General features: G+C 36.0%; 3 protein-coding genes across 11 annotated transcripts; 1 reads left to right on the top strand and 2 right to left on the bottom strand.

The window, feature by feature from the left end:
• Window positions 1-2,300: 2,300 nt before the first annotated feature.
• On the bottom strand, window positions 2,301-8,002 carry LOC114717129 (ABSCISIC ACID-INSENSITIVE 5-like protein 2). Of its 4 annotated transcripts, none has more exons than XR_003737685.1 (5): window positions 7,684-7,966; window positions 6,474-7,153; window positions 6,294-6,365; window positions 2,524-2,901; window positions 2,301-2,404 (listed from the first exon to the last, which is right to left on the bottom strand). XR_003737685.1 is itself a non-coding variant. In XM_028902222.1 (5 exons), exons 3-5 carry the CDS (start codon window positions 7,128-7,130, stop codon window positions 2,821-2,823), a joined length of 810 nt encoding a protein of 269 aa, XP_028758055.1. In that variant the 5' UTR covers window positions 7,131-7,153; window positions 7,684-7,764; window positions 7,884-8,002; the 3' UTR covers window positions 2,301-2,820. The 4 variants fall into 4 exon arrangements, 2 of the variants coding, with proteins under 2 accessions (XP_028758055.1, XP_028758054.1); XR_003737684.1 differs by having other exon boundaries at window positions 2,301-2,649; window positions 2,718-2,901; XM_028902222.1 differs by having other exon boundaries at window positions 2,301-2,901; window positions 7,684-7,764; window positions 7,884-8,002.
• Window positions 8,003-11,345: 3,343 nt separating this feature from the next.
• On the top strand, window positions 11,346-14,921 carry LOC114717136 (UBP1-associated protein 2B). Of its 5 annotated transcripts, none has more exons than XM_028902233.1 (3): window positions 11,346-12,934; window positions 14,346-14,390; window positions 14,485-14,740. In XM_028902233.1, exon 1 carries the CDS (start codon window positions 11,438-11,440, stop codon window positions 12,932-12,934), a length of 1,497 nt encoding a protein of 498 aa, XP_028758066.1. In that variant the 5' UTR covers window positions 11,346-11,437; the 3' UTR covers window positions 14,346-14,390; window positions 14,485-14,740. The 5 variants fall into 5 exon arrangements, 4 of the variants coding, with proteins under 4 accessions (XP_028758066.1, XP_028758067.1, XP_028758065.1 ...); XR_003737687.1 differs by lacking the exon at window positions 14,346-14,390 and having other exon boundaries at window positions 11,348-12,934; window positions 14,485-14,574; window positions 14,709-14,921; XM_028902234.1 differs by lacking the exon at window positions 14,346-14,390 and having other exon boundaries at window positions 14,709-14,921.
• Window positions 14,922-17,635: 2,714 nt separating this feature from the next.
• On the bottom strand, window positions 17,636-20,208 carry LOC114717176 (sm-like protein LSM36B). 2 transcript variants are annotated; one of them, XM_028902271.1, is made up of 4 exons: window positions 19,956-20,208; window positions 18,996-19,156; window positions 17,942-18,055; window positions 17,636-17,857 (listed from the first exon to the last, which is right to left on the bottom strand). In XM_028902271.1, exons 2-4 carry the CDS (start codon window positions 19,105-19,107, stop codon window positions 17,811-17,813), a joined length of 273 nt encoding a protein of 90 aa, XP_028758104.1. In that variant the 5' UTR covers window positions 19,108-19,156; window positions 19,956-20,208; the 3' UTR covers window positions 17,636-17,810. The 2 variants fall into 2 exon arrangements, with proteins under 2 accessions (XP_028758104.1, XP_028758103.1); XM_028902270.1 differs by lacking the exon at window positions 19,956-20,208 and having other exon boundaries at window positions 18,996-19,929.
• Window positions 20,209-23,122: the final 2,914 nt, after the last annotated feature.

The following is a 23,122-nucleotide window of genomic DNA, read 5'->3' as shown; positions in this document are numbered from 1 at the left end:
TTTCACTTGTAACCTTATTCTAATTCTATCTTTATTTTAATTAAAGGGGGAAAAAAATGAAAAGATAGGTTGCTGACAGATAAAGTGATTGAAGAAAGAAGGGACGCGAAAAAAAGTCATAGGCAAAGACGTGGCGAGCTTATCTCTAATCATCCTTATCGCTATATCCTCATCATCTCTATCTTTTTTCACTTTATTTTATTTCATTATCCTCTGACCACTTTTCAGTTGTTTATTCTGGTCAATATTCCCCCTTGTCTGTTCTGCCAGTTGAATCCCCCTGTTCCACGGAGGCCAAACTATTCCCCTTTTTTTTTTTTTTATCTGAGCCAAACTATTCCCCTTGGACGTGCAAGTATCCGGTTTTTTAAAAAATATGTCACATGCTTGTATTATTTAAAAATCACCTCAATAAGTAATAGACAACTGAGGGGTGTTTGGCAATCTCCAAACTATGATTTCAGAAGTACTTTTTCGTAAAACGAAGTAAATTCTTTCATATATTTATTTCGTAAACCGTAAAAACATTTCGAAAAGCATGGTTTGGTTTCTATCCAAACACTCCCTCATAATCGGTATCCCGTATCCATGCACATTGTTTTTGGCCGACAATATTCCGAGGGGAAAAGAACAGAAGGTCAAAATGCTTGGTTTGATTAACTTGCGTAAGGATCGGATCCCATCGTTCACTTAAAACTTGTTAGTTCAGAATATAGCTGCTAGCCCCCGCTCCCCTTTTCTTTGCCTTCTTATGAAATGAAACTGGGGGAAAAAAACAATTAATCATTTGTTATTTATAGTCTTGACTCGATGCTAGCTCAATCATTAAATCTTAACTCAACGTCTTGGTTGAAACCCACTGCAGAGGCATCTTTTGAGTTCTGTGAATCTTTACCTCGCCAAACAAGAGTCGTTGGAGAGGTATTTGAAAGATCAGAGATGAAGAGCTGGAAACTTGAAAGGAAAATGGAGAGAAAGGGAAGGAAAAGTGAAAAGCAATGCGTCATAGAGGGGAAGCTGAGGCTGCGGCGATAGTGGGAAGAGAAGTGCTCGCCGGGAGGGAGATTCCGATTTTAGATGATGGGTGGGTGCTGACATAAATTATATTCTATTTATAAGATCTTGTTTGTAGATTACAAATAAAGTCTTATAATCAAGACCAGAGATAGTACTATCCAATTCCTAATATAAAACTTACTTAACTAATTTAAATATATTAAAAAAATTTTAACCTAATTATTTGTAATAAATAGATATTATCTTCTCTAAAGCATCCTTACTAATCATATGTATTAATTAGAATTACCATCTAATAGAATTTTTAACATATACAACTATTATAAGAACTATTTAAAAAAAGATAAATATAAAAAATAAAATAGATTGACATTTTATATTTCGGATTTAAAAATTTTTATATTAACGAATGAAAGTAATACTTGTTAGTTTTCTTTCTATATAATTTGTTCCAAGGTTGATAAACTTGTTCTCATCCTTACAATACCAAACATTACTTTGCATTACAGGTGAGATATGGTTATGGGCACATGTTAGATTATCAAATAGGAACTCCGTGCGAAAGACTTTGATTAGAGTGCTCACTCTCCATCCTTCCTCTGGCACCCCAGCATACATATCTACATATCTAATGTATAAAATGTTATATTTTACGCCATCTGTCAATAATAAGACTCGTTATATGAATTCCCGTGAAATATATGGATCCTTTTTTGGCCCTTTTGACCAGCCAGAAAAACATGGATCTCACAACTTAGCTCAGGCCTAATGACATACAGGACTCCCTACATCCATTCGCTCTGAATATGTCAGGACCTTGTAACCCAATAACAACAAATGCATAATATCAACCTTATTTTGGTCCTCACTCCTCAGAGCCCTTAGACTCCAGCAGCTATGGGAAATAAACATCATTAGAGATTAAGCATAGTACCTCAAAAGACAAAGGAAATCAATAGTAAGCTTTATCTTTGTCTTCTCAATCCACTTGTAAATCTCAATCATTAGTTCCCATGCCCCAATTTTCAATTGTAAAGATGTCAAATTCGATCTCTGAACACATTCTTTGAAATCTATTTTAACTAAAGTACTGATAGAGAAAGAGAAAAATTGAACTAAATTGAAGTAATCCCCCTCCCTCCCTCCCTCTCTACTTCAGCAATACTTGCTTTAGACTATCAGGAGCGTTCAATCTTTACCTCCTCCCTAAGTCCTGAACCTCCTACTTGACAAACAAAAGCAGAAGTTGGGTAGCAAGAAAGAAACAAGATCATGGGGCAAACTTCCCCAGAAAACTATAATGAAGAATTAACTTTTACTTCGCTACTGCAATTTTCTGGAAAATAACTCCAATGAGCGCACACATTTCTCCAGGATGGAATTTAGCCTAAACATTACCATCAAATACAAGCTAAAATTTAATACAATATCATCCTGAAAACCAAAAAATACTAATAAGACCTACCTTTTTCAATTCTATAAGTCGCCTTTGAAGAACTTGATTACCTTACAATATCACCGCACACAAGGATAATCATTACACAAAAAAGGCAACCCTTCAGCAAGCTCCCAGTCTTTCTTGACATGCTTTCCAGCAAAGCAAAGCTGAAGTCTATGAACATTTAAACTTTGCTGCAATATGTACCCCTTAGTTAGTTAATTATAGAGATAGATTTAACAAACTATTCGAGAAAGCACACCATCTGCAACAGTGATGAGAAATTGGGTGATGCAATCCTGGACATGCCCCTCTTAAAAACCTAGAACATAGGGAACAATAGTAACACTTCAGTGCAGGTCATGTCAGAAAGAGGCAGAACTCGTTCTTCGAAGCTGATAAGTCAGTTCAGGTGATGATTCAGATGTCAACCTCTCCTCAAACTCCTACAAAAGGAAAGGCATTCACAATGAAGTTAGCATTTTGCAGATGCTGCACAATGGCCAAAACTGAAATCATAGGAGCTCTGGTGGTGCTAGTGAAAATGTAAAATCATCTTGCAACGATTCCCAAAGAATGGTAGATTTGTATTACACTTGAATAATTGCCACTCACAACTTTTGCAGTTAAAAAACTCTGATACATCAGTCATCGCGCCAGTCAAATTTAGTACAATGAACTCATCATAAAATCAATAAGAACAAAGCTGTTATAACATTAATTATACTGCCCTACTTGAGCTAATGGGAGCATAACTAATGGAGAAAGGAAGTTACATTAGTTTAGAAAGTGAAGGGCCTTGTGGCAGTCTATATGTCAAGTGAACATCCACCCAAGAACCAAATTTAGGAAGGTTAAGAAAATGATTGAACTTTTACCATTTTATATGACAATACTTTCCTAAGTAAGTATTAAGCAGGGGAAAAACCAGGGCCATTGCACATAACTAAAAGAGCAGTAATTACTATAGTAAAGCATCACTAGATTGGCTGACCAAAATTCCAATACTTCCAAATTAATTGATTCACCACCGTCCCCTTCACAGACTCTGTTCATGAGGTGGAAAGTGATACATGAATTGCCAGAATGCGCAACTTCCATTTATAATTCACATCGATTAATCCCAGGGGATCCATATGCAGAAATGTAATCATTAGACTCGGCCCAATTATTTAGTCAAGGTGAAAGCCACGATTGAGAATGTTGTGGCTTTTCCATTACGTGTGAACATTTACATCATTTGCAGAAGCTAACACAGACTCTGTTCATGAGATGGAAAGTGATCCATGAATTGCCAGAATGCGCGACTTCCACTTATAATTCACATCAATTAATCCCAGGGGATCCATGTGCAGATATGTAATCATTAGACCCGGCCCAATTATTTAGTTAAGGTGAAAGCCACGATTGAGAATGTTGTGGCTTTTCCATTAAGTGTGAACATTTACATCACTTGCAAAAGCGAACACATATTAGGTGGTAACGTGTCCAGATGGCTTACGAACATTGCATCCCTCTCTGCAACTCCAAGAAGTGCCAAAGTTCACAACCATTAATCACATCAACATTACCAAGCCTTTTTCCCTATAAGTTTTTTGGTCTAGATAAATACTTAATTGGACCTTGTAGATCAAAGCACGAGGTGCAATTTGTTGCCAACCCTCCCAACCAATCTGGAAGCTATCCATACTCCCTCGGATAAAAGCTAGAACAACTAACAAGGCCAACATCGCTTGTGCTTGCAAGGCTTATTCATTTAAATCAATCAAAAATCCCCCATAGCCATACGTGGTTCAGCCTATTATCATTTTTGTCCGCGTGAATATATTTAAATTTATGCAAAAGGTGTTTGTTGGGTCTCAACTTTAATATGTATTTCATTTTAAGGGGCTGTTCAAAGCTATGAGATAATGTATCCCAATTGAATCCCAACATATTCCATATTGTCTTTGAAATATCATAGATGCACGAACAACCATAATAGAAGCCTTAGTGAGAAGATTATTATTTATTAATCGAGTGAATTAATATTTAAGTCGTCAAAAAGATATTATTTGTTCAGCCTAGCCCTCCATTTTTGGAGTTTCACATTATAGTCCTCCAAAGTGACTACTATCACTGTATAGTCCTCGAACCGAGTAAACAATAAGTTAAGAGACACAATCATTTGGTTTACTCATCTCATCACTTTGCCCTTCTATGATGATGTAGCCCCTCGAGTTTTGATGTTTTTAAAGCTCTAATGGAAAGGAAAAACTTCACATTTTATGTATATGGTCAAATAGTGGCACATGAGAATATTGTTAAGCCATATCTTAGTTATTCATAGCATGCTACAGCTCGTGCCATAGCTCATATGCATACTTGGTCCAACGTCAAGTGCCTATCTTTGCAAATTTTATATAACTACAGTGTTTTTGTACTATAGGACCTATATTTATGTGCATGCATGTAATAGTTGTGCTACAGGGGCTACGCATGAATAGGCCAACAACAACCCTGATTTGAGTATTTTACAGAGGGTAGCACCAGAGATCCACTTGACCCATCCTTGGAAAATCAATTTTTAATGACTTAGTATCTATTATCCATATCAACAACACAAAAAGGGCAATAACAATCTCCTCTTCTCATCTGTTGATATGTTTGATGAACAAATGGATTCTTCAAAAGATAAAGAGAAAAGATAGGGATTTCTTAATGATGATCATAATGACATTGGTTCCAAGGAAGAGGAATTTGTTTCAATATCTCAGGGATTAAGTTAAGGCTTAACAAGTAATAACTATAGGTCAAGTTAACATGTCTGTCAATGAGAGGACTGTAATAGTGAAGAAATTCACTTAGGACTACAAGGAGAGGCCTTTAAGGTGGAGGTTCAGATGGAACAAAGAGGCATCTTTCAAGCACCCAAGTTTTAATTTACTTTTTGAAGTACATCATATATATCAGAGTGATGCTAGGGATGAACTGCATCACTCAGAGTATACAAGCCTTAAATTTATTCAAATGTATTATGGACATAAAACCTCTCAGGTATGCAATACCATGACCACTAATTAATAACAAACCTGTTCATGGTCTTTGTTCGTGTAGGATACAAGATTCAAAGGCAGATTAAAGCACAAGATGCTAAAATAGATGTACGTGTAACATAGAACAAGGCATCAACAAAATTAAAGGGTATGAATAAAGACATGATTTAACGTAGCTTAAAAGCTTTCCGCAAATGAAAAAAATTGTATATATTTATTTAACAGCTCAACTCTTTCATCTAAATGTTGAGTTATTGAGTTCTAAATAGGTATTATAGCTCACCTCTCATTAAGATGACTCATTACAAGGCCTTATAAATTTTTTTTGATGACATGGATTTGGTCATAAATAATAACATGCATTGGAGGTATGACGAAAATTTATCAACAGACAGTCAACTAAGAGGTTATCAAAATGTTATCCTAACTCAGCCTCCGGTGGTTGCGATTTCTTAAAAGGGAGATGATTTATACCAAAGAATAATTATTTCAAGATTGCTTGTTCATATCTAAAGATTGTGATAAATTTAGGTATCAAACGTGTCATCTTTGCCAGGAAGAGACAGTTCACATCATGGGTCACTTGGTGCTAAAAAACTCGATACACAGCATACAATGAACCATAAATTTTCAATCAGAGAGAGAGAGAGAGAGAGAGAGAGAAAGTTTGTTCCTCTAAACCAATAGTAATCAAATAACCTAAATGCTCAATAAAACTCACAGCCAAAGAAAATAAAAGTGCCTTTATTATAACTACAAGAAATCATTTATGATTCAATAAAAAATATGAATGAGAATCTTACCTTCTCTTTCTTGAGCTTTGTATTTTCTTCTTCTAGACGAGAGACCTTGCCAACCAATTCATTATGGTAAGCCTGGACCATCCAACTCTGATCAGTAGCAATCCAAGATAATGTTCCAAAAAGCGGGAATAAAAAAAATCTAATCAATTGCTCAAATCTTATAGTCAATATAGGTTAAACCTGCTTTCTGGCTCGTGAACGGGCAGCAGATTCCCTGTTCTTGATTTTTCTCCTTAGCCTCCTCTCCAGCGTTTTCTCATATGCATCTGGAGTGTCCCTTTTGCGGCCTGGTCTTGTGTCAGATAAACTTCCAAACGAAGGGGAGGATGACAAGCCTGTCTTATGTTGAATGCTTTGTGGGGTTGTGGCTTCCATAGCATCCAACCCCACAGATGGACTAATAGAAGCTTCAGCAAAAAGCCCTGCTTGTACCAAGAAATCCTCCAAGGTTGTTTCACCTAGAGTCATCTCACTATCTGGACCTCTTATATCCTCTGAAAATCGTTTCTTTTGACCTTGTCGGATTTCTCTCCATACATCATCAACTGTCTTCCCACTCAAAGCCCGGGCCAGGGTCAGACTGGCCTGACGCTGAAGAGAAGATGATGATGACAAGTTCTCATTTTCTACCCCTACACACTTGTTTGCTTCAGCAGTCCATACATTCTGAAGAAGCTCATCAAGGTTCATGCTTCCCAATGGCTTCCCCAGGTCTCCTAGTTGATTTTTAACCTCATCAAGTGTAAGACTATACCATGAACTTTGCCTTGTCAATGGGGAAGGCTGCAAATGAGACTGTTGCCCATTGCCTTGAGAACCCATTGTCTGAATCCCCATGCAGCACACTTTCAACACAAAATCTGCAATTATAGTGATGTATTAAATCAGAGAATTTTTTCACCCAAAAAAAAAAAAAAAAAAACATTGAGAATTCCACTAGAAGCCAGGAACTCACTTCTCAAAATTAATACAGGCAGTTTCAAATGCAACCCAACCGTTATTCATGGACTAGAGTATTGTTAAAGAATCTTCCTCGGAAAATATAATACTTTAACACTAGTATGTTTCTGGATGATATTGGAAACGAAACTGTTTATGGGAAAAGGCACAAGACGAAGGACTGAGGCTGGCATTTGTGCTTAAATCACTTTCATTCCTCTACATTCTCCCCGAAGTATCAAACAAATGATCGTAGTACCGTCAACGTTTACTATTACACTTCGTTTATCAACATCAACACATTTACTGAATTATCAAATGAAACTATGACAAACATAGAAAACCCACCAGCTGGATTAGGCCCAGAAACAGAGACGCACGCAGGATTGAATTATATCAACAAAGTAAGCAATTAACCGATAACAGCGGTTACAAAGCAGAAGGCCCATACCTATAAATAAATAGGACAAGGATCTGATATAAAACCGATATAATCAGAGAGAAAAAGCCCTCATGGTTCTGGGTACGGCAGCTGCACAAGTAACACAAAGAAAGCCATCGAAATGGTGATCAAATTGAACAAACTTTTACGATCGAAACGCAGGGGACACCGATATAATAATTAGTTGGAAAGCTCGTTGAGAGCAATACGTTAATGGGTGATGGCCGGAGAGTGATTTGGAAATTTGACGAATGCTTGGCTTTTCTTGGTTGCCCGTTGTGTCTGATTTTGTGGGAAATATTGGCAAGTGGCAGCGTTTGGGAACAAATGTTGGGGCTCCTTGTACTTAGAGCATCGCATCACCAATTCAACTCATTTTTTATTTTTCTCAATTTATTGATTATTGATTATGTCATCCTTTTTTCGGATCAACAACTTAAATTACTATAAATTTCGACTTCAAGGTTTAGAATGCGGCCCACATTAAGGGTGTGTTTGGTATGAGGGATTTGAGAGGGAGGGAAGGGAGGGGAGGGATTTTAATCATTTTTCCTTGTTTGGCAACACAGGGAGGGAAGGGAGGGGAGAAGGATTTTAATCATTTTTCCTGTTTGGCAACACACAATTTTAGGGGGAGGGAAAAATTTTTAAAATTTCCCCTCCCCTCCCCTCCTCAACCTCCCTTCAAAATTGGGAGGATTTGGAGGGAAATGGCAATATTTTGTCATATTATGACTATTATGCCCTATATTTTGTCATGTTGTAACCATTATGTCTATATTTTGTCATGTTGTGATCATTATGCCCACACCTTAAATAAAATAAGAGCAAAATTATCCATATTAAAATATTTTTTTCCTCCCCACCCTTTCCTTCTATTAAATCCCTCCCCTCCCCTTCCTCTTATTGAGCCAAACATACCCTAAATATCTGGGGAAGAATTTTGATCTCCTTATGATCTTGCCTGACTTGTTAGATTAGGATAATAATCATGCCCTGTTAAATTTTTTAATTACCTATTTTAAAAATATTTAATACTACATCCGGTTCTAATTATATGAGCTAGTTAACTAATCTGAAAAGATTAACAAAATAAGTTAAGTTAGTTATTTGTAATAAATAGATATTGTTTTTCCTAAAATATCATTGTTAATCAAGTGTATTGACTAAAAATATTATTATTAGAAGAACTATGTTAGGAAAAAATATATAAATATAAGAGATAAAGTAAATTAAGATTTTACATTTACGACCAAAATAAAAATCAAATAAGGTTTTATATTAAAGACCGGAAATAGTAACATTCAATCATAAATTCATGTAAAATAAAAAATAGACACACAGCAATGGAGTGTTTGGATTCCTAAAAGCATTTTTATAAATTGTTTTCATGCAAGTTGAAACAAAATTCTTTTTACATGTTTACCATAAAATTACTTTTAAAAGCATAGTTTAATTTTCACCCAAACACCTTATAAAAAAATTGACAACATAGATATAAATATTAAATAACTTAATGGTAAATTAGTCTACGCGCTATATCTTCTAATTATGTTGAGGCATGCTCGTAATGTTGGGAAGTCCAATTCAAGAAAGAAAATATAAATGTACAGAAAAGATGAAAATTTAAATATCATCAATAATTAGATCAAAGTAAACATATGTATATATCATATTTACAAATTTAACTTTTTTAGAAGTGACACATGTCACTAGCACAAAAAACGAGAAATGACACCAGTCAATCTATGAGCATAAAGAAAAATTGATGATTTGTAAATATTAAATTGCTACATTTGACTTGTAAGTTGTAAATAATGTAATTAAATTTGTAAATATCAAATACCTTAGGATCTATTAGTATGAGATAAAATTCAAAGACATTATTTGTATTCAAATTTCTTACTTAAAACTTATAAGTAATTTTTCTATAAAAAATACAAGTATTATAAACTTGTTTTTCAAACTTCTCCCAAATCCTCTGGCTCTTGTTTATTATCTGTTTGAGGTAGTCCTATGTGACCTGACTTCGAAAACAGCTAAGCTGTTTAATTATTTATGACTCTTAGTTTAAAATTTAAAAAATTGTGTTAAGAATTTCCCTACTTAAATAAATTTATGAAAAAAAATTCCTAGTACTAACTATCCAGTATATTTAGACTTTGAATTTATTATTAAAAAAAGAAGTTAAAAATTACTAAATCTTAAATTAGTTTTGGTAACAACACTTTATTTAGTGTTGATAGTATTGAATTTATAAATAACAACAAATTTTTATTGATATTTTTATTTAATATTTAGTAATTTTTAACTTTTTTTTGTTATTTTTTTATTATTTACTACTATTGTTATTTAAAAATTCAAAAATTACCCTTTGAGGCATTGTTATTAAAATCGCAATTGGACTCATGAAATCGTACTTATTTATGATTATACCTTTTCTCCTCATATTGATTTGCGTGCCAATTTTGGGGTGGCTTGAAATGATTTGTAAATATTTTTTTAATTATAATTTAAGATAAATATGTAAAAAAAATTTATTATAAATCCTGACCTCAAGTGGTGAACAAATCGTGGCGAGTTGAACTGGAATCACGAACTCACGCTATGATGTACGCTACTGTATTCACAAGTCCGCATTTTCCTATAGACGGTAGAAAGATAGCAAAATAAATTATTTTACACTAATTTTTTATATTTTAAACTATATAGCATGGCGTGTTGCACATGTCTTTTTTTATTTTTTTATACATGTATACACAATAATATGAGATAGGACATGTTTGGCAATTATTTCTTTTTTGTTTCCTATATGAATTTGTGTATTTAGTTTTAACTTCATATATTAACTTTATATAAAATTCTATATTGAATATGGAAAAGTCATGAATATTGATGGATTTCATTTCATTGATTTCGATTTGAAATGTATTTATGCCAAATTATTATCTTTGTTTATTTTTAATTAGTTAATTATATACTTTTAAAAGTATATTTATTGATAGAGATATTACTACATCCGATCCTAAGTATAAAACCTTATTTATAAATTATAAATGAGGTCTTATAATTAAGATCGAAAGTAATTTAAGTTCACCTCATTATTATAAGTTTACTTAAATTCATGAGTCTCATAGCCTTAGTTTAAATAGTTTGGAGGCATTTTTTGAAAAGAAATGAGGAATAATGATGTCTTTTGCTAGGATTATGATTGATTTGAGATTATTGAAATTTGAATTCATGGTATGAGATATCAAAATTTTAATAGTATTTTTTTATTATTTTTCATTAAATATATTGTTTATTTATAAAGTTTGTTATTAACTATTACTATTTTAGGTGTTTAATATAATACTCAATTGTCTAATTTAGAGAGTTTAAAAAAATTAAATAACTTATTTAATTATAATATATATTATATTATCTCTTAAAAATATTTATGTGTATTATTAAAATATATATTAATCTAAAATTCAAGTAAATTAATTAAAAAACAATAAATACAGGTGTTTTAAATAATTTATTTACTTTTTTTGATGATGAAAAAAAGTTTGGGGACATTCGGCACTCCACAGGGGACTCGCCCCGTAGATTTTTTTTGGGTCCTGGATGGCAAAATGCTCTCCCGGCCTCATGCTCGCTCATAATTAAAAACACCCATTTTCGCAACTATTTGTGTTCGGACTTCTAGGAAAGCAAATTTTCCTTCTCTCTGTCTCTGCTTCAAACCCTAGCTCGCCTCCCAAAACGCAATTCCACCGTCATGGCTAAGAAGCGAAAGCTTCGATCATCTGAGCCCGAATCTGCCAAGACCTCCGATTCACAACCTGCGCAACAAGAACAACCCCAAGAAGAGCAAATCCACGAGGAAGTTAGAGTGGACGAACAACCAAACCCCGAAGCAACCCTAGAAGAAGAGCACCAGGGACCCGACACGATGGCCGTGGACGATGATACGCATCAGGAGGAGGTAAAATTGGAAGAAAGCGCGGATGTAAGTGTACCTCCAGAAGTTCACGCTGAAGAGCAGGATAGCGAGCACCCCGAAACGGCGGAAGGTGTAGCCGATGCTGCCCCATCTGAATCAGCTCAGGTTGATGCGAATGGAGCTGAGGAAGGCAACGATAACGATGATGAAGTTGAGGTTTTGGACGAAGAGGAGCCTTTAGAGAAGCTTCTTGAGCCTTTTACGAAGGAGCAGCTCTACACTCTTGTAAAGCAAGCTGCGGAGAAGTACCCGGATTTTATCGACAACGTCCGTCAGCTGGCGGACGTGGACCCTGCCCACCGAAAAATCTTCATCCACGGTCTTGGCTGGGACACCACTGCTGAAACACTCACGAGTGTTTTTGGGAAGTATGGTGAGATTGAGGATTGCAAGGCTGTCATCGATAGGGTCTCTGGGAAATCAAAAGGTTATGCCTTCATCCTGTTCAAGCACCGAAGTGGGGCTCGGAAGGCGCTGAAACAGCCCCAGAAAAAGATTGGGAACCGAACCACATCGTGTCAATTGGCATCCGCGGGACCAGTCCCATCGCCTGCTGCAGTGGCCCCACCGGTGTCCGAGTATACACAAAGGAAGATCTTTGTTAGCAATGTAAGTGCAGACCTCGATCCCCAAAAATTGCTTGAGTTCTTTGGTCAATTTGGGGAGATAGAGGATGGTCCTCTGGGTCTTGATAAACATACGGGTAAGCCAAAGGGATTTGCACTGTTTGTATACAAGTCAGTAGAGAGCGCAAAGAAGGCTTTAGAAGAACCGCACAAAAACTTTGAAGGGCATACATTGTATTGTCAGAAGGCTGTTGATGGTCCTAAGGGAAACAAGGGATATCAGCATCACCAGCAGCAGCAGCAGCATTCTCATCATCATCAACCTCATTATCAGCCAAGAAAGGATAAGAATAAGTATCAGCCTAGCGGTCATGGACCAGGGCCTGGACACCTGATGGCACCCTCAGCTCCTTCCGTAGGTTTCAATCCTGGAGTGGCTGCACAGGGGCTAAATCCGGCACTTGGGCAGGCCTTGACTGCTTTGCTTACTACTCAAGGCGCTGGGCTAGGGCTGGGTAACCTGCTTGGAGGTCTTGGTGGTGCACCCGCAAACCAGGCTGGGCCTCCTGCTGGATATGTCAACCAGCCTGCTGTGGGCTACGGGAACCAACCGGGAATGCAAGGGGGATACCAAAATCCACAAATGGGGCAGAGCAGTGGTGTTAGGCCTCATCCTGGCCCTGGCGCTCCTTATATGGGTCATTAGGTGAGCCTAGCATTGTGGAACTTTGCATTTTCTGAATTTATTTGCTGCTGATTTTCTTTCCTTTTTAAGGTTACTCTGTTTTTTGTCCCAAAAAAAATGTTTTCTCATCTGTGTGCCTAAAAATGAAAATGTTTTATAACGGGTAATAATTCAAAATTGACTTGACTAGTGGCAAAAGAATCAGAGTTACAAAATTTATTCGTATTTCAATGAAGAAAGAAAATGTCCAGTGCAAAAGGGTTGCTCCTCGCTTTGTTTCTCTTAAAAGATTTTGGCATGGTGGCCAATGCGCATTGCAATAGGGGAGTAATGATTTCCTTTTGAAGTGGGTTCATGCTTATGTGCATTCTTCATGCTAAGTGATTTTTTATGCATGCACTTAGAAGTACTGTTTTTTTTTTTTTCCTGGCAAAAGCTAGACACCTGGATATTGGCTTTACACCTGTCGAATAAATGTTATAAGATCTTGTAAAGGTGCTATCTAAGCATGCAACTATGTATGGATGCATGCTTCTTTTTGGGTGCAACAGATCTTGTAAGGGCGTGTTGGTGTTTGCTAGCTGTTGTTTGTAAGTGTTACAGATATTCAAGGAATTCCCGTTACTGGGCGTTCAACTAACGCTGGTCCTGGTACAAAGGGACATTTGGCCAGGTTGCTGTTGCCTTTTGATGTTGTGATACCTCTTTACTTCAGGAAAGTATAAATTTGTAGCAGGGCACATTGCTTAGACGCTGTCTGCTTACCTTCTAAATTAAAATAGTGCATATTATCTTTCCCTGTCTGGAAAGTAAGAATGACGAAATTTCCATGGACTGAAGTTGGTAAGAATATGGTGGGTTAAGCATGAGGGTGATATCAATCAGTTTTGTGGAAATAGCTGTCTGATTGATTCTTTATTTAGGGTTGGTTTTCTTTTTATTGCGTTATAAAATAAAATACTGTCCCCATTTAGTGGTTTTTGGTCTAGTAATATGTATGTTTGACGTGGTGTATGAGCCAGCTACCCAATGTCCAACCATGCCTTAGCTAGTAGTTACCATTTAAAACTCTATTGATCGCTAGGAACATGATTTCATGTTGCTTCTGCTTAGTTAGGCTGCTACTTCTGCTGTGTAGTAGCTTGATTGTGTCTTTATATTTAGTTAGTGTTTTCACCATTTCCTGTGTTTTCTTTTGTGAGTCTTTTGTTTTTTAAATTTTTTATTTGCATTTATATCAGGCTGCAAGAAGGAAAATTGAAATAATAAATGTTAATGCTCTGTGTTCCAAGTTCAATGCACATTTAGCTTCTGAACTTGTCGAATTTTATCTTTGTGAAAGAACATTCAGATGCTTGCATTTTACTCTCTTACCATTATTTAGATTTCACAAGTCTTGTTTTAAACAAACATTACGTTCTTTGCTTTGTAGTTTGGAGCAAATAGAACATGTAAATCTATTTTTGCAGTACCATTGGTATGGCTTTCATAACTTTACTGTTGTATCTGCCTTTCTAATGGATATTTTTAATGAAATTACTCTCTTTATGCTTTATGTATTCATTGTGCAGATACCCTCATAGATGCATCAATCATTTAGTTTTGGACTCTGCTGATTCTTCTGAAGTTCCCAGCACTATTCAAATGCATCCTTTAAATTTGTAATGAACCATTACCATTTGATCTCTAAAAGAACCAGATTCTGAAACTTGTATTTTCTTTTATATCAAGTACATTTTCCCTGTGACAAGTTTTTTTAAGCAATGTAGCACCTCTATTTTGAAATGTTGTTGAGGTCCTGAGGATCAGGTTGAATTTTGGGGCAGAGAAAACTTTGTGCAATAATTTTAAAAGTGTGGACACCTCCCCCCCAAAAAAAAACCACCAAAAAAAAAACCCACCAAAGGGGGGTGGGGGAAGTGTTGCGATGTGATTTGTGGTTGCTTGACATTGAAAGTCCTTGACAGCCAGATGGTTCGGAATACTTAGTTTTTATTGGAAGCTGAAAGTTATAGGGAGTGTTTGGCAACATTGAAAAGTGCTTCTCAGAAGCACTTTTCCGCAAAATGAGGCAAACTCCTCCACATATTTACTTCGTAAACCATAAAAACATTTTTGAAACCATGGTTTGGTTTCCATCCAAACACCCCTATAGTTTTGTTTTTTTTCCCGCGTATCACTGGGTCCCAGCCATGATTTATCAGAATTTCTCGTCTTGTTCTAATTGTTATTATCTATGTATTTGTCAGAGCATGAAAATTTATTTTGGTAATTTACTGATTTGTGAGTTTTCCATGCTTTTAGATTTAGTAGAACGTCTGCATTCAATTTAAAGGCCATGTGTTTTTGCCTCAATAATCAGTCAGAAAAATGAACTTAATTTAATGTGGTGAACCATTGACGTACGGGCGTACGGCTTATTTTTTTCAACAATATTCTTGACTAGCAGTAGTGGTTGCTTCTTTCATAATTTGGCATATGCTGAGCATTGACCTGGATTGTGACCTATTACACCATATTATATCTGATCAACTGGTCCCCTCTTCATAGTTTGTCATCTACATCCACTGGAGCTTGAAACATATATCCAAGGTGAGAAGTGGTCACTTGAGTGGATTGCTCTCCCTTTTGTCAAGTTTATTCTGGGATGGATGCCTTGGTCGTACAATCCTTGTTCTGCTCCATTGGTATGACTTTTTTGTTGTTTTTTCTCCTGTTGCTGTTGCCTGGAAAGGTTTTAGTTTATGGAAATGCCCCTTTTAACATTCAGAAGTTTTTAATTGATTTTTGGGGTATTCTCCATGCATTAGTGAGTGGGGTTCCAAAATTTGTTTGGATTTTGAATTAGCTGTCGCCATGCAATTTGTGGGTTGATTGATGCCCTGTTTGGTACTCTACTGTGGCTTTTAGGATTTTTCTTGACGCGGCATGGCGAAAGATAAAAATACTTAATTTATACCACGTCAAAACAAGTTTTTTTTTGGGGAGGGGGGGGGAGAGAATTTGGGGGGCCAAAATTCATTTTACATGTCTTAAGCCAAGCAGCTGCTTCCAAGTGCAAAGCTGAAGCCTAATGAAGCCCAATGCCAAACTGGGCGGTAGACAGTTTTCCCATCTTGGGTGTTATCTGTGTCATTTTCTTTGCATATCTTCTAGGCCCAACCATTAGAATGCTGCATAACATTCTTGAAGGTATCATGGAGATAAAATTGGTGATACGTTGGATGAGACAGTTCTCTGATGGATGAGGTGGTTATTATCCTTGAATTGTTTGGGCCATAACCATCAGGTGTTTTTGGCATGACGGGATATAATTAGGCACGAGGCTGATGTGATGCTGGTATGGCTTCAGTCTACTGATGAAGGAAGAGTTCTATATGTTAGGCCAAACAGATATGGAGTTGGATCATGTGTAGAAGTGGTAATTTCTGTAACATATTGGTGTGCTTCGCACTTGGGGATTTACAGAAGCACAACCTTTTGTAAGTATTCTAACCACTTATTATTCTTAAGCCAAGGAATGTAGGGTTCTAACCAAGGGCCTGATAACAATCTGACTTGCGGTAGTTTTTTTTTTTATCCCCCCGAAAAAGTTTATTTTTTTTAATATATATTTCTTCTAATAAGAATGGGTTCGAAAAATGTAGCAACTATTGGAGCTAGTATTCTTAGTTATACGGGTGTACTGTGATATGGTAATAGATGAGGGCATTTTATTGAGGGGGTGTTGCAGTGCCCCGAAAAGTAATTGGCGTATTTTTTAGAGAGGAAGGAAAAATGGCTCGGCTCCAACCGCCTAGGACGAAAACTTAGAGAAGATAAGATTGGATTTTCACTCAAGAAATTAACTAACGAGACAATTGGCGGAGTTGATTATAAATGCAGGTAAGGTTTGTTTATTGGCATTGATTATTTCCTAGACTTGAACATTTTGAATGTTTACTCTTTAATAACAAAGACAAAAACATAAAATAAATGGTCTTTTGATTCCGCTTTGTTGATTAGTTTATTTGTTGTATTTTAATTGTCATTTTGTGGTGTACGATCGATTACAAAAATATGAAATTGGCGGAGTTGCCGGGCTTGTGGCCATCATTTTTTAGCCCCTGCACGCGTCTACCAGCTAGACATTGTTGGCTTATTTTGCGCAACAAAACACGCACGAGGTAAATGAGATTTCCTTGTAGCTTGAATGGTGGAATAAAACAAACGAAAATCCTTTTTTTTTCTTTATCATATGTACAGATTGCACAAAATGCAAATTTTCCTTGAAATCTGGTAGATGCACGTATTTAATAAAACATGAAAAAAAAAAAAAAATTGAGCGTGGGCCAATTGACTCTTGGCTACCCTCATTTTACCAGATCAACCGTCACTTTTGATGGGTGGGGTATGCGAACTTAACTCGTAACTATTTAAATCAGCTCAATCACTATTTAGATTTAAACAACTAGAAATAAATCCTAAATTCTTAATGAATGTCTTTGCCATTTTTCTCTCCAGATCATCTCGAATTTTTACTCACATGGTATAAAATCTTTTTATAAATAGACGTAAAAATATGATTCGAATAAATCACTGTCCCCTCCCAACACTCAACTGATTGACGTTACGCGGTTGCAAAACGAAATGCTTTACCCCCTTCACCAGCTCTTGATAAATTTGAAGCTAGATCTCCAATCATTTGAATGAAGAGGATCTAAAACCTTGATGGAGACCTTCTTGGGAACAAGTGGCACCATTTTGCCTAGGATATCCAAAAATAACAAGCACAAGCGAGACGTACTGCTTAAAATTAACAAGCAAAAGCCCTAACCAATAAATAACCTGGAAATGTAATAACCAATCAGCAGTCTTCCAAATCCAAAGTCGTGCAGTAGCAGCACAAGGCCACAATCTAAGCCCCTTCTGCAAGGGTCCTCTTTGATGTGCTGATGTATAGAACTGGATCGAGGTAAAGAGATTTCAATTATTACTCATCGCAATAAAATCAATCCAATAAATAATATGAAACATCATCATAACAACCATTATTCCCTCGAATAAAAGCGTCTCCATATTTGTTCTTCAACTGCCCGTTTACATACTCTTCTGTTTGTTCCATTGCAATATTCATATAGCCATCTAGACATGCTAGAATGCCTGCAAACATTACCAAAAGGAATCAAGCCCGTCCATTCGTAGCCCCACGGAAACATTAAGAAAACGAAACCATGCGGTCAATTGGACCAACTATCAAGAATACGCCCACAAAGTGAAGGCCCACACATAAGAAAAGAACTTGATAAGAATTTAATTATCACTGCTCCCCGTTTCCTCTCACTTGGTCAGTCAGAATTTTGAATTAATAACACTTTGATATGGCTCTTATATGAGGATTTAGAGAGTATAAACTATGACCTTTATATTTTTTCACCAACTTCTTCGTTCTTATGTTAAAAAACACATTTACTATTTCACTCAAGGGAAAAAAAAACATTTAGTAAGTAATAAATTAGCAAATCCTTTGCTCAAAGAACTAATGCCACACGCACATCAAGAACTTTGAAATACTAGAACAAAAGGAAATTATTTTATTATTAACGTTAAAAATCAATGTCAGTTCCACCATAAATGTCATCAAAGGCGCTTGCCTTAGCACTGGGTACCAAAGAGGCAAAGTTTTTTAGCAGCTCTCATGGTAGTTAAAATCAGGCGCCAAAATTCGAGCAACTTTTTAACTGAGAAGCAATGGCACTTGGAAGAAGCAGGATTCAGGTTGGATCATGGGTGACGCTAAGGACTAGAAAAAGCAGGACATTTAAAATTAAAAAAAAAAAAAAATCCAACGTAGTTAATTGAAAGAATTTGCTGGCAAAAAAAAAAAAATTGAAAGAATTTAATTGTTATTAAGTTTGACAGAATTAACATATAGTCATGCTAGAAAATTAAGGTCCTCAGTTCTACCACAGACATTGAAATGTGAAGAAGTTTTCAGCTTCAAAAGTTTAATATAGATTTTAAACACAAAGGAAAACCTTCCCAATATGCATATCCACCAGAAAAACTACAGAAGAGAGGGAAAAAAAATAGACGGGCAAACCTCGATAATCAACACCAGAATTCAGCTTTACAACAACTGGTCGACCACGAATGGATTTGAGAAAATCCGCTGGGGTTTTTGTGGTCGTCGATGATTTCTCCACTGCACTCATTTTTATCTCAACCAGTTTTGTAACACCGGAGGTATAATAAAGAAACGAACTACAAATTTCATTAGTTAAAAACAAAAATTTCATGAGTCGAAAAATGTTGCTCTGAGAAATGATTCTTTGACTACTAGCATAGAAAATAATAAAAGCAATCAATCAAGGGGGAGAGATCCATCCCTATGATTGAAGTTTGCAATATGCCCATGTGAAGAACCCGATTCTCTTATAGAGAGCAAAGATAATGGTCGAAGAGAGGTTAGGTTTTTTTTTTTTTAAAAAATAATTTTTCCAAAAACAAAAAGTGCCAAAAACTTGACCATGGTATCTTAGAATGGATTCTATAGTTGTGTCAAAAGAAAAAAAAAAAAGAATGGATTCTATAGAATTTTTTTGGGGCAACATCAATTTATCAGCCCAATTAGCAGCAGACATCATACAGATATGCACGAAAATTTCGACAAAACAATCAGTTTCATGCGTAAACATTCAACAAGCGGATTCGAATTCAAAGGGAAAAGGGAAACCCAATAAGCATATAGCCAAATTATGAGCTCTTTCCATTTCCTTAGCAACCATCAAATATACTGACTCTTTATTCAACACAAGGGCAGAATATTCCCCCTGATTTTGGGGATTTTAAAAATGGAGAAAAGTAGGCATTCAAAGATCAACAGGCATAAGCACGAAAAAGAATATATAAACCAGTTTCAGGAAGAAAGACAAAGCAGACAAGAGCCATCCAATATAAAGAAATGCTCGCCAAATGGAACAGGCCACACGACTTGGCCGACAAAAAATGTATAATACAATGTAAACTGCACTATAGAGTTACCGGTGAGAAACCTACTTACCAGTGAGACGGCGGAGAATTTACCGCCGGGAGGAGCTAGTCTGAATGATGTCGGAGAAGGAGCAATCCCGAGTGAGGGAAAAAAGAAAACCCTAACCCCTCCGGATCTCCCTCTTACTTGGTTCTATTTCTTATTTTTTTCAGCGTGCAGGTTGTATACTGTTTTCTCTGGATTGTTGAGCATTGCAACCCTGTGAATGCAATTTGAAGCGAGCGAAGCGTTTTCACATGATGGACCGTTGTGGTTTTCTCTCAAATGTGCATTGGAATGGACGGTCCAAATAATGTTTTCGGAGAGAACAGGAGGACACAAGCATGACACTGTAGTCAAACAACACTCAAATCCTCCACATCGAAGCCTGAAATTGGTTGTCATGTCAATTTTGTTTTGTATATTTATATACCCATAGAATATGTTATAAACACTGTCAACATTCAATCACGTGATGATATTGACTACTTAAAAATATATTAACTCTTCTTTTAATTATAAAATCTTATTTATAATTTATAAACAAAATCTTATAATTAAGATATAAGATAATACCTAAAAAAGAGCCAGCCACAGTCAGCTTGATGAGATTTATATCTTGAATGCAGAGGCTGCTGGGATCTCACGATCTTATTGCGATCTTATATTTGCTCCTTGCTGGTTTGTACATTTTTTCATCTTTCTATCGCAAGAAACCACCGTAACTCTAGCAAAAGAGCGCAAGTCGTAAGTGATCACTAAACTAAAGTTTGCTTGGACAAGCATTGGCCAAAAAAAGAAGAAACAATATTTGGTACTGAATATGAAATACTAGTTTCAATTCTTAATATAAGAGCTAATTAATTAATTTGAATAAATTAAAAAAATTTGTTCAGCTAGTTATCTATAATAATTAAGCGTTGTGTATATCTTTGCCAATCATATGTATAAGCTAAAACTATTATCCGATAAAACTTTTAATACGTGTAACTTATACAATACAATGAATACTTTGAAAAAAATAGATAAGTATAAAAAATAAAATAGATTGAAATTTTATATTCATGACCAAATTAATTAAATATCGAACTAACTTATAAGAAATGAAAGAAGAGATACTTTATATATACAATATAATAATAATTATATCTTTTATTTAAAACGTATTTGGAAGAGCTTGGCAAGATCTGCTGTCAACCTATCTAAATTTTAAATAATGTGGGAAGGCTGTTGCACATAATAGTGGGACTTCTTGATGAGAAGATTGAAAGAGAACTGATATCATCACGTGCTTATATGTGTTTGTTTGATGTTCATAACAAAAGGGTACCCGACCCACCCTAATAAAGGACTTACGGAAGGCAGCATGGAATGAGAAACTCGAATTGGGGGTGCATGAACATCAGGATTTTTTCAGATTTTATGAGTTTTTTTTTTTTTAACAGAAGTTGACATATCACCAAAAATCGAAAGAGATAAAAGTTACTAAAGATATAAGGAGGTTAATTGTACGAGACTGAGTGATGCTGACCAACTCACACATTATGTTTGAATAGGTAGATTATGGCTATGATTAAGACAACTGTCCAATAGATTCTTGACTTTTAGGTTTGTTGATGGCTATTTCCTTCGCTTGCACTGGGGGGGGGGGGATTAAAGACGTACAAGGAGTGGATGGAAATGTAAGTGTCTACCCTCTGCGACAACGCTTAGTGGCTAGCAGCAATGGTATGGTCCTTCTTTTAAGCATGAATGGACACAGAAATTATGAAAGCGGAACATGAATTTCTATAAGAAGAATTGGCACATCACTTGGCAGAAAAATCATGAGTAAACTAAGAATACTATGAGAAATTGACCTTGGAGTGCTTGACGCAATGAGCAAAGCTTCTTATCAAAGATTGAACAAGGCCCTGTGGCAGGGATGATGTCACAAGTTCTGAAAGAAAACTATGAGAAAAGGCGCGACCAAGTGAATCCAAGCTATGGAAAGACCAAAACAAAGTGTGGCTTCGGTTTGGTGATGATGATATAGCATGTAAGAGCACGTATGGATAATGTTGACGTTGGAACAAGGGGAGAAAGCATTGGCAACATGTAATACGAGGAGGGATAATGCCGTCGCATGCCTAATATTAATCAGAGACGCTGAGAATGATATAGCATCGTCTCTTCTGCTCTGAAACCTTCATCTCCTGATTGGATTAAACTTAAATGTCGATGGAACAATGTTATCAACTCCGAAATGTGGAGGTGCTATAGGAGACCATATGGGTCATCGAATCCCTGGAATTATTCATACGCTAGGGCGATGTTGGGCATATGAAGCAAAAGAATGGGCCGTGTTAAAAGATCTTACATTGACATGAGATTTAGGCTTCAGACAAATTATATTAAAATCTAATTGCAATGTTCTAATAGCCATTTTGGAGGAAAAATTCAACCCTGAAAGCTGCAGTTTAGCGTTGATTCAAGTTCAGAGATCAATTATGCTTGGAATGTACAAGTCAGCCACGTCTCAAAGAACCAGAACTCTCGTGCGTAGCTAATAGACTGGCAAAGGATGTGATTAATGACTCTTCACTCAGACATAAATCCGATTTATTTGCAGACAAAGTTCAGAATGACTGTTTGGGATCTCAATTGGGGACTTAATTGTGTATTTTCTTGTTATGCACTTAAAGTGAAAAAACTTTGGCAACATCTACAGTAAAGCAATAATGCAAATAACATTATAGAGCGCAGCATTGGTAATTAGGTACTTCGCACTTTCTTTTCAAGACCAACCATATTCATCAAATACCATTATTCGTTTATCTTTCTTGTGATATTTGACTCTATGAATCAAACTGGACTCGCATAACACAATATAGTGGTTGAATTAATTCTGATAGGTTTTAAAAATTACCACAAAATTTATGAGTTGAAGAATAAATTCTTATAAAACTTTTTTTTTTTGATAATTAGTACAAACTAACAAGATACGAAGGATACAGTAGGAAACCTAGCACATGAGCACCTAATATCCCGCACGATGACCTTGCATTTCTGATGATATGAAGTCTGCCCGTTCAACAGTCTCACCATGCTTGGTCTATTCAACATTATTGATAGATTATAGGCACAGGGAGCCAGTGTGAGAGACTGATGGCATACAAAGTAGAGCCTCTTGCGCAAGTCGTCTAACATTGTTTGAG

Source organism: Neltuma alba, unplaced genomic scaffold (assembly GCF_004799145.2).
Source record: "Neltuma alba isolate B1F8T4 unplaced genomic scaffold, ASM479914v2 tig00011709_pilon, whole genome shotgun sequence".
Lineage (NCBI taxonomy): Eukaryota > Viridiplantae > Streptophyta > Magnoliopsida > Fabales > Fabaceae > Neltuma > Neltuma alba.
This window is presented reverse-complemented; position numbering and strand designations above follow the sequence as displayed.